At 37.1% G+C, this 12,596-nt stretch overlaps 1 protein-coding gene across 5 annotated transcripts in view; it reads left to right on the top strand.

Annotated features, from left to right (window-relative positions):
• The window catches only part of eps15l1b (epidermal growth factor receptor pathway substrate 15-like 1b), a 78,573-nt gene that overhangs the window by 36,215 nt on the left and 29,762 nt on the right, over positions 1-12,596 (top strand). For all 5 annotated transcript variants that reach the window (XM_079820356.1, XM_079820360.1, XM_079820357.1 and 2 more), the window contains exon 21: positions 7,894-7,976. In XM_079820356.1, coding sequence (XP_079676482.1) covers positions 7,894-7,976 — 83 coding nt within the window. The remainder of the gene's footprint in view (positions 1-7,893; positions 7,977-12,596) is intronic.

Genomic DNA, 12,596 nt, shown 5'->3' with positions numbered 1-12,596 from the left:
AGCTCATTCATCTGATTCCAACAAATCATACATCATTTTGAAGTTTTTTTTTATATAGAATGGGAAAATAACAATAACTCCTTTTTGAATATTTTGGATAATAAAATCACTTTATATGGCTTTAACTACTATGTACAAACATTTAGATTAATCATTTGATACAATGCACTTATTGTGTACATGCATGTTTTTACATTGTACTTATATTTAAAAAAAATACCTGCTTGTAATTATAGCTGTAATTAATTTCTGTATTTACATCTATGAACCTACCTATACCACCACACCTGTATCCACCTCAATAGCAGAAAAAGGGTTTTGTATTACAATATGAACACAATAAGTACAATGTACTTATTTTTTGATGTAAGAACATAGTAGTAAAAGCCACTTAAAGGAACACTCCACTTTTTTGAAAATAGGCTCATTTTTCAACTCCCCTAGAGTTAAACAGTTGAGTTTTACCGTTTTCTAATCCATTCAGCCGATCTCCGAATCCATCCTAGCCATATCGGCCTAGAAAATTCCAACTTTTCATTTTCTGTCAGTCTTGTAAGATGTAACTACAGAAGAGTCAAGTTTTAAATAGGAAAAATATTGAAACTCTTTGGTCATTTTTTTAAGCAAGATGCTAACGGTCTAATCAGATTCAGTGATCTATGCCAGTGGTTCCCAAACCTGTCCTAAAGGACCCCCAGCACTGCACATTTTGTATGTTGCCCTTATCTGACACACCTACTTCAGGTCTTGTAGTCTCTACCATAGATATCCATAATAAAGTCTAGATGTCTCGTCCGCTGCTGGCCAATGGAGGTCGACGTCCACACCTGGCGGCCATCTTGTCACAGTCGGCTCGCTCACTCGTAACATTGTGTTTTAATGGTGCATGTACTTTTTAAATAACCATAACTTGCTCAATTTTCTACCGATTTTCAAACTGTTATAAACGTCAGAGATGTAGTTATGACACTGCATACTTATGAATAATTATTCATAATTTGTTCAAGCATCCAGAATTATAGCCACGTTAATAACGTGAAACGTGAAACCAAACCATTTGTAAATACGTCAAGATTTCAGTGAGATAAGAGTATTTGTGTTCAGATCACTCACCTTACATCAGGAGCCCGCCAGAAAGCTTGCCTGTGACAAGATGGCCGCCGCTGATGACGTTAGAGACCTCGCCGTAAGACATCTAGGGTGCGTTCCATTCGACCGTAAGTGGACTGCGAAGTGGACTTCAGAGGGTATTCCGCCATCTTAAGTGAGATTCCAATCCAAAGGGAGCAGACATGTTCAGTCCGAAGGTAACTGCGAACGGCGTAGGGAAGAAGGGAACATCGATACATCACTTCACAGGAAGTAGAGAGTGAAAATCACCCAAATGTCTTTGCGCGTCGCATGCATCACCTGTCTGAACTAATGATGGTGCAGAGCCGTTGGTTGGAAGTTTTTAAACAGCTCTGCGATTAAGGAGTTTACATGCATTTGAATATTAGTTATTATACAAACTAGAGTATTTATAAATGGTTATGACAATAACTGTTACATTTGTATATTATATTTTATGAATATTTAAACAAATTAAAAGTGTTGAGAAGCACCTGAGGGCTGTCATGTTTTATATTTTACTTTATTTACCTCAGGAATGTTTACTGTGCAGCTGCACTTGGGAAAGAAAGCGCACGAGATGAGACGCTACAAAGACCATTAAGAATAGCCTACAGAGTTAACCAAATCAAAGTATTTTCATATTGAATGACAGGTGCAGCTTCAAATCTGTTCATAGTCAATACAGGTTATAAGTCAACTAATAAAACTAATGGACAATGTTTTGATTATACGTTTTAGATAGCCTTTACTGTGTGTTTTGTAAACGTATATGCTTATTATATGGTTTTCAATTTGAAAGTAAAGTAAATTACAATATTAATTTATGTTAGGCTATATCATAATCTGCACCCGTCGTTGTCTTTCTTTGATGACGTTGCAGGGCGTTCCAAATGAGCGATTATTGTCAGCGAAGTCCACTTCAACTGATCGTGCTCAGGGAGTAGGGAGCAGTGAACCTAGGGACCCTGTCGAATGGAATGCACCCCTAGCCTTTATTATGTATATCTATGGTCTCTATTAATGAGCTGATAAGTTGAATCAGGTGTGTTGGATGAGAGAGACATCTAAAATGTGCAGTGCTGGGGGTCCTCCAGAACAGGTTTGGGAACCACTGATCTTTGCTAAGCTATGCTAAAAGTGCTACCGCCAGACACGGTAAAACTCAACTGTTTAACTCTAGGGGAGCTGGAAAATGAGCCTATTTAAAAAAAAAAGTGGAGTGTTCCTTTAATATAAAGCGGGACCTCTTTTTGCCAGCAGGTTGGAAAATCAATTCCGATTCTGGAATCAGATACTTAAAGGGTTAGTTCACCCAAAAATGAAAATTCTGTCATTAATTACTTCCCCTCATGTCGTTCGACACCCGTCAGACCTCCGTTCATCTTCAGAACACAAATGAAGATATTTTAGTGTAAATCTGATGGCTCTGAAAGGCCTCCATTGGCTCAATGGCACGGTTCACTCTCAAGACCCATAAAAGGCACTAAAGACGTCGTTACAAAGTCCATCTCTCTACAGTGGTTCTACAATAACTTTATGAATCGGCGAGAATAGTTTTTGTGCACAAAAAAACCCTAAATAACGACTTATATAGTGATGACGATTTCAAAACAAGGCATCATGAAGCTTCGAAGCGTTATGAATCAGTGAGTCGAATCATGATTCGGATCGCGTGTCAAACCGCCAAACTGCAGAAATCACGTGACTTTGGCGATCCAACTGCAGAAATCACGTGACTTTGGCGATCCAAACTGCAGAAATCACGTGACTTTGGCGATCCAAACTGCAGAAATCATGTGACTTTGGCGATCCAAACTGCAGAAATCGCGTGACATTGGTGATCCAAACTGCTGAAATTTGGCGATCCAAACTGCTGAATCGACTCACTGATTCATAACGCTTCGAAGCTTCATGAGGCCGTGTTTTGAAATCGTCATCACTATGTAAGTCGTTATTTAGGGTTTTTTGCACACAAAAACTATTCTCGTCGCTTCATAAAGTTATTGTAGAACCACTGTAGTGAGATGGACTTTGTAACGACGTCTTTAGTGGCTTTTAAGGGTCTTGAGAGTGTAAAGTGCATTGTGCCAATGGAGGCCTTTCAGAGCCATCAGATTTCAACTAAAATATCTTCATTTGTGTCTGAAGATGAACGGAGGTCTGACGGGTGTCGAACGACATGAGGGTAAGTAATTAATGACAGAATTTTCATTTTTGGGTGAACTAACCCTTTAAGATTAAGAATCGTATACTTGTTATAAAATAAAAATTTTGATTCCACTTTTCACGTTTTTTTGCGGTTGGTTCACCACTTCGAAATAAAAGAATGCACAGTGTTTGATTCATTGCGCATCCCAAGTGATGTTGCGTGTGAGACACCATTCTCCCTCGCTTGGAAAGGAAAGCTCACACGAGAAAAAATTGAGGAGAGTGTCACAGGTCGATCACAGCGTTCATAGTCAAAGCGTTGCACCCCTTTTCTGTTGTCGAGGCATCATCGTTTAGGTAGGTGTTACATTATAGGGAAATTATTTAAAAAACATTATTTTAAACCAGCCTATCAGCAATGTTTTTTTATTCCCAGGGAGATGACAAGGGCACTCAACCCGAAGTACACTCCCCCTTGTTATTTGAGCTGAAACTAATAGCACAGAAAATAAACATTTTTGATATATTAATGTTTGACTTATGTTGTTGTTGTTTTTTACTACATTGGAATCGATAAAATTAAAATGATAACTAACCCTAAGCACGGGTCACAAAAACAGTACAAATTCTCTTTGAATATATTTTACACTAATGTGTTCCTGTGATCAAATCTGAATTTTCAGCATCATTACTCCAGTCTTCAGTGTCACATGATCCTTCAGAAATCATTCACAATTTTTACTGTGTTTTGGATATTTGTTGAGCATAAGAGACGTAATTATTACCGCAATTATTCCAACCTTTTTGACCAGTAGTGTATAATCATTTGAAGCATCAAAAAATCATGTATCCGTTTCAGAGATCAAATGTTGCACCACATCTCTCTCTGTTTGCTGTTGTTCTTCTTCTCCTTATCTTTTGGTGTGTTAAAGGAAGCTAGCAGGTCTTAGTACTGGAGAAATGCACATTTCATCGAGTAGATCAAAGATAGAGCCGTGAGAACCTGCGCACACACAAATGCTAAACGAACACGGTAAACTAATTCTATCAGTCCATTCCCAATTATAATCCATAACTGTTAACTCTGCTAGTTTTTAAGCCACTTTCTTGTTGGACACTAATAACAGTTACATTTAGAGGAATCTTGGCGGTAAATGCTCTTACATTTACACTGAAGGCTTCACGGACCAGTCATACGTCACACGGGTATATTTGTGGCGATAGCCAACAATACATTGTATGGGTCAAAATGATACATTTTTCTTTTATGCCAAAAATCATTAGGATGTTAAAGGTGAACTATGTAGGATTTTTGCAGTAAAATATCCAGAAACCACTAGGCCAGTGTTATATATTTTGTTCAGTCGAGTACTTAGAATATCCCAAATGTTTCCAACTATTTGTAAATCGTGAGAAATTGCTATTTTAACCGAGGAACCGGGACGTGTGAGCTATGCGTTTGAGGGAGTCGCCTGTCGATTGCATCATATCTGCGTCACCCTCGGTTTCCGGTTTTATTCAGTGAAACACTTTACTCTCACTGCAGTGTGAACAAGTGTCATAGCAGCCGCCGAGCGAACGTCATAACTTCATTCTCAACACACTCAGATATATCTAATACGATAAACAGAGTTGCGTTACCTCACACTCAGCACTGGAGAAGAGGAAGTGCCGCCGGCAACCGTGTCATAATAAAAGTCCCGACAGCGACTATGCCATAATAACAGTCCCGCTCTTCAATCGCTCCTGCGGCCTTGCTCAGCTCCACAACACTCGCTCCTGCTCTGCTTCACTACAGTAACGTTAATAATCGCATCCATCAACATGATTTCTGCCCGAGTCCTATCCTGACTGTTTCCCACCGGCTGTGAGGTAAAGACCACATGTCCCGAGATTCTGCGCTCAAACGTGGCGTCATCAAACTACGCCTTTGTTTTGAACAGGCGACCTCTAGTGGACGGAAAAGTTACATAGTGTAGCTTTAAGTAAAGATCATGTCCCATGAAGATATTTAGTAAATTCCCTACCATAAATATATCAAAAATGTATTATTAGTAGTAATATGCATTGCTAAGGACTTCATATGGACAACTTTAAAGGCGATTTTCTCAATATTTAGATTTTTTTGCACCCTCCAGATTTTGAAATGGTTATAATGTCCTATCCTAACAAACCATACATCAATGGAAAGCTTATTTATTCAGCTTTCAGATGATGTATAAATCTCAATTTCAAAGAATTGACACTTATTATCCAGGGTCAAATATACCGAATGTGTTATCTAATAAAAAAAACAGCTACATGTTTCATACATTTATTTTTAAAAGGTCAGCGTTTTTATTTTTATTTTGAGGCACTGCCTCAATTTCCTGTGGAGTGATTCTATTAATAGCACATTTACGTACAGGCCTTCCGAAAATAGCCCCGTCCGAACAGGGAACGCTTTGTTGACAATGTAACGGAAAAGTCCGGGTGTGAGGACGGTGCTGCTTCTCTCTCTCTCTCTCTCTCTCTCTCTCTCTCTCTCTCTCGCTGTTTCTGCCCTGGTGTTGTTTGTCTCACGTCCACCTCACACGGTGAACAGGTAAGCTCTTTCTGCCCGTCCCGTCAGAGGAAGCGGGGTTAATTTATGGGAAACACGCAGACTGACGTGCTCCTGAAATGACTCTTTTTACGGGAACACTAGAGAGTGTGTTCTGAGCTGTTAGTGGTCTCACACTTACAGATGCGTGCAGGAAACTCACACGCGTTTTACTAGCTCAGCTTTCTCGCAGCAAACAGACCGACTTACAATAGCTCTTCTTTTTTCGTTCCTCATAACATGCGTCTTGAATAAGCACTTGTCTGTGTTCATAATTGGGTCATTCCTTTAATGAACCTCTTGAACTCTGTGGCTTTTATTAAATTGATATGCTTGTGTTTTAGTTTTAGGAAGCATTATTTGTGGATAACAAGTTTTAGAAACGAATCCGTAAAAACGTTTAAAGTGACAGTAAAAACATTTATGATGTTACAAAAGACAAACGCTGTTATTTCTAGTCATCAAAGAATCATGGGAATCCTGTTTCTTGAGCATTAATCATCATATTAAAATGATTTCTGAAGGATCAAGTGACACTGAATACTGGAGTAATGATGCTGAAAACAAGTTTTTTTTATTTATATATTTTTGATTAAATGCATGCATTAAAAAAGAGCATTACAAATCTTACTGACCCCATGAAACTTCTGGTTGTGTATAATTATTAGATTTATTATATTATTTACAGGATGAAAATGAGAGAAAACATTATTATATTGTCAAACTAACTGGTGTAATTTGATCAAACATGATGTTTTTAGAGACAAAATACCATCCCATAATTCATTAGATGTATTGACTACTTACTGATGATGTTTGTGCTGTTGATTTCCCACTAAAATGATGTCACTTCCTACTAGAGGATGGTGTCATTAACCCCTTAACTGTCACCATCCCGCTAGTTATCACTTTTTTTACATCACATATTTTAGTAATCATCATAAATTAGGTATCATTCGAAAGCTTTCGAACTCAAAATTCATTCAGTTTTGAAATTGGACGTTGCGTTACCATGGAAACGGTTCTCTAAATTATTTTAGCGGGCTCCTCCCCCTAGTGGGCGGTGTCAGGTTTCATATTACAGAATTTATTTGAACTACTTTATAGTCAAAACCTTTTCTAATCTTGACAAATACATCGTTGGAAAGGTCTCAAGGTTCCATATTTGGTGTTTTTTTTCTGATATTTGGACAAATGTATTTATTTGTTACAGGAGAACTCATCAAAATGTGTTATTTTTGGTACTGCGCCTAAACAAAATCTCATGGGAACTTCGGTTTTAGTGATATCAACTGCAAATTTGGAACTTGGTTAGACATATAGCTTTTTATAGAGTAAAAATTATTTTGTAAAATATATATTTTATATAAAATTAAAAATACTTGCGTGTGTTGCGTTCATCTTATTAACCCACCGGCTTATTAACCAACTCATCTTTCCCACCGGCTGTGAGGTGAAGATCACATGTCCCAAACGTGGCATCATCAAACTACGCCTTTGTTTTGACCAGGCGACCTCTAGCGGACGGAAAACTTACATAGTGCACCTTTAAACTTCCATAACTTTTTATCTTTTTATTTAAGTGCTTTCATCTTGTTTCATGGCTTTTGTTAAAACACTACTTCCAATAAAACTTTGACACATTTCGTGAATGTGAAAAGAAACAAATGAAGAAATATCTGGAATACTTGGTTTCTATAGAAGTTTCACCTGTGTTTTTTTATTTATTTTAATTCCCTATATTAAGAAAATGTGCTCTTTCATGCACAGTAAACCTTCGTAACGCCGTCATTAGTTAATCAGAAACACACGTCACGCTGCAGATGGAAAACAAAATGTGCACTTTTCAGGAGCTAAAAAGTCATGGAAAATGAGAAACACTGGCCACATACAAGCCGCGCTCTTAAAATAGCACCTGTGTTGTGCCCCATCTCTTCAGTAAAAGGACATGGCTGAGGATTTGCAGTGGGTTGAAACGCTGCCGGTTATTACGCTCAGATGTTTCCATCAAGTCCATTAATTTGCTTGTGCTTTCTCTCTTTCATAAACAGATCCGTTTCTTGCTTCAGACCCATTCAGCAGCGACTCTTTCGGAGGGAAAGGTGGTTTTGCTGATTTTTCTCAAATGTCAAAGGTATGTTCAAGAGAGAAATCTACAATAGTTCATTCGGATCGATGCAAGCTCGACGAGTTTACACTGAATTTGGGAAATTAAAGTTGTTAAAGGAATGTAGTATGGATTATGCATACTCGCGGAGTATCTGCTACATTTATCAGACTGTTCAGTATCCAACCAGAGCATACTGCATCAGATTAGCGTATCCCACAATGCAATGCATACAATTTTTGACAACCATGATTGACATTTTTACACAAAAGTGCCACATATATGCAAAATAAACATTCCTTTCTAGTATAGATGTCACTTAGACATGCACTGTACTGACTTCACATAACAATCTAGCATTCATGAAGTGTTCATGGACCCTTTTCACAGACTTGTGACGCATTTCCATAGTTATTAATACAAGTTGCGTTTGTTTTCATATATTTTCATTTTTAATGTGCCCCTATTATGCTATTTTAAAGGCTCCTAATTTTGTTTTGGAGTCTCCTACAACAGGTTTACATGCATCAAAGGTTAAAGATCTTTCTAAACCCCTCCTTTCCAAGAGCCTACTCTAGGTCCAGTCTGCTGTGATTGGTTTACTCTGCTCTGATTGGTCAGATAGTTCAGTCTGCTGTGATTGGTTTACTCTGCTCTGATTGGTCAGATGACCCAGTCTGCTCTGATTGGTCAGAGCAGAGTTGACCAATCTATTCGTAAACGACAGCCTCATTCTTGAATGAATCAGCCGTTTGAACGAATCGACTCATTGACTCACTCATTAAGGCGGTCACCTGCCGCCCCCTACTGGCAGTTTAGTTTCATGTTTAAACATTATTTCCAACTTTTCTTATTTGTATATTCAAAAAATATTTAAAACAATCTTATAACATTATTTAATGCAGTTGTAGTTGCAGTTGTAGTTGCAGTTTTCAGTGTAAATTATACTATTTACAGTGTAAAAACAGCCCTATAAGTGTCTTCTTTTAATTTCATTTATTGTTCAAATTTAAGAATATAAAATGAAAGCTGAAGCATAGCCTATATTTAATATGATTAGGGGAAAAACGCCCTTTATAAAAGGTAAAAATATCACAAATATGCAGATTTAAATATGTCAGAGCTGATTGAACACTGGTGAGAATATTGCTTCAGAATACATTTTATTTACAACACACAAAAAAAATAGATTTTTTTCCGGACAAGCAAATTTTTTACTCGGACAAGTGAATGACAGATTTAAGGACAAGCACTTGAACAAGCTTAATGTCAAGTCCTGCAGTCTGTTGTGATTGGTCGACAACTTACAGCTCATGTCGGAAACCAAACGCCTACATTTCAGCTCTTCCTCAGCACTTGATACACAGTGATACTGTGAACTATAACAATGGTGCCACTTTTTACCATATCATTCCTGCTTTAAGCAGGAAGTAAGACTGTAATTACTGACGACTCGTCTCAGGCAGTTCAGAATCACTTCTTTCTTTTGGGAGACAATAACTCCATATACCTGCAGAACCTTTACATTCATAAACAGCTATATTACAGTCACTATACCGCTATATTACAGTCACTATACCGCTATATTACAGTCACTATACCACTATATTACAGTCACTATACCCCTATATTACAGTCACTATACCGCTATATTACAGTCACTATACCGCTATATTACAGTCACTATACCACTATATTACAGTCACTATACCCCTATATTACAGTCACTATACCGCTATATTACAGTCACTATACCGCTATATTACTATACCGCTATATTACAGTCACTATACCGCTATATTACAGTCACTATACCGCTATATTACTATACCGCTATATTACAGTCACTATACCGCTATATTACAGTCACTATACCGCTATATTACAGTCACTATACCGCTATATTACTATACCGCTATATTACAGTCACTATACCGCTATATTACAGTCACTATACCGCTATATTACTATACCGCTATATTACAGTCACTATACCGCTATATTACAGTCACTATACCGCTATATTACTATACCGCTATATTACAGTCACTATACCGCTATATTACAGTCACTATACCGCTATATTACTATACCGCTATATTACAGTCACTATACCGCTATATTACAGTCACTATACCGCTATATTACTATACCGCTATATTACAGTCACTATACCGCTATATTACAGTCACTATACCGCTATATTACTATACCGCTATATTACAGTCACTATACCGCTATATTACAGTCACTATACCGCTATATTACTATACCGCTATATTACTATACCGCTATATTACAGTCACTATACCGCTATATTACAGTCACTATACCGCTATATTACAGTCACTATACCGCTATATTACTATACCGCTATATTACAGTCACTATACCGCTATATTACAGTCACTATACCGCTATATTACTATACCGCTATATTACAGTCACTATACCGCTATATTACAGTCACTATACCGCTATATTACTATACCGCTATATTACAGTCACTATACCGCTATATTACAGTCACTATACCGCTATATTACTATACCGCTATATTACAGTCACTATACCGCTATATTACAGTCACTATACCGCTATATTACAGTCACTATACCGCTATATTACTATACCGCTATATTACAGTCACTATACCGCTATATTACAGTCACTATACCGCTATATTACTATACCGCTATATTACTATACCGCTATATTACTATACCGCTATATTACAGTCACTATACCGCTATATTACAGTCACTATACCGCTATATTACAGTCACTATACCGCTATATTACTATACCGCTATATTACAGTCACTATACCGCTATATTACAGTCACTATACCGCTATATTACAGTCACTATACCGCTATATTACTATACCGCTATATTACTATACCGCTATATTACAGTCACTATACCGCTATATTACAGTCACTATACCGCTATATTACAGTCACTATACCGCTATATTACTATACCGCTATATTACAGTCACTATACCGCTATATTACAGTCACTATACCGCTATATTACAGTCACTATACCGCTATATTACAGTCACTATACCGCTATATTACAGTCACTATACCGCTATATTACTATACCGCTATATTACAGTCACTATACCGCTATATTACAGTCACTATACCGCTATATTACAGTCACTATACCGCTATATTACAGTCACTATACCGCTATATTACTATACCGCTATATTACAGTCACTATACCGCTATATTACAGTCACTATACCGCTATATTACAGTCACTATACCGCTATATTACTATACCGCTATATTACAGTCACTATACCGCTATATTACAGTCACTATACCGCTATATTACAGTCACTATACCGCTATATTACAGTCACTATACCGCTATATTACTATACCGCTATATTACTATACCGCTATATTACAGTCACTATACCGCTATATTACAGTCACTATACCGCTATATTACAGTCACTATACCGCTATATTACATTATTTAATGCAGTTGTAGTTGCAGTTGTAGTTGCAGTTTTCAGTGTAAATTATACTATTTACAGTGTAAAAACAGCCCTATAAGTGTCTTCTTTTAATTTCATTTATTGTTCAAATTTAAGAATATAAAATGAAAGCTGAAGCATAGCCTATATTTAATATGATTAGGGGAAAAACGCCCTTTATAAAAGGTAAAAATATCACAAATATGCAGATTTAAATATGTCAGAGCTGATTGAACACTGGTGAGAATATTGCTTCAGAATACATTTTATTTACAACACACAAAAAAAATAGATTTTTTTCCGGACAAGCAAATTTTTTACTCGGACAAGTGAATGACAGATTTAAGGACAAGCACTTGAACAAGCTTAATGTCAAGTCCTGCAGTCTGTTGTGATTGGTCGACAACTTACAGCTCATGTCGGAAACCAAACGCCTACATTTCAGCTCTTCCTCAGCACTTGATACACAGTGATACTGTGAACTATAACAATGGTGCCACTTTTTACCATATCATTCCTGCTTTAAGCAGGAAGTAAGACTGTAATTACTGACGACTCGTCTCAGGCAGTTCAGAATCACTTCTTTCTTTTGGGAGACAATAACTCCATATACCTGCAGAACCTTTACATTCATAAACAGCTATATTACAGTCACTATACCGCTATATTACAGTCACTATACCGCTATATTACAGTCACTATACCACTATATTACAGTCACTATACCCCTATATTACAGTCACTATACCGCTATATTACAGTCACTATACCCCTATATTACAGTCACTATACCGCTATATTACAGTCACTATACCGCTATATTACAGTCACTATACCGCTATATTACAGTCACTATACCCCTATATTACAGTCACTATACCACTATATTACAGTCACTATACCCCTATATTACAGTCACTATACCGCTATATTACAGTCACTATACCGCTATATTACAGTCACTATACCACTATATTACAGTCACTATACCCCTATATTACAGTCACTATACCGCTATATTACAGTCACTATACCGCTATATTACTATACCGCTATATTACAGTCACTATACCGCTATATTACAGTCACTATACCGCTATATTACTATACCGCTATATTACAGTCACTATACCGCTATATTACAG

The sequence above is a fragment of the Gobio gobio genome (assembly GCF_949357685.1).
Source record: "Gobio gobio genome assembly, chromosome: 6".
NCBI classification, from domain to species: domain Eukaryota; kingdom Metazoa; phylum Chordata; class Actinopteri; order Cypriniformes; family Gobionidae; genus Gobio; species Gobio gobio.
Note: the sequence above shows the minus strand (reverse complement) of the source record. Positions and strands in the feature narration are given on the sequence as shown.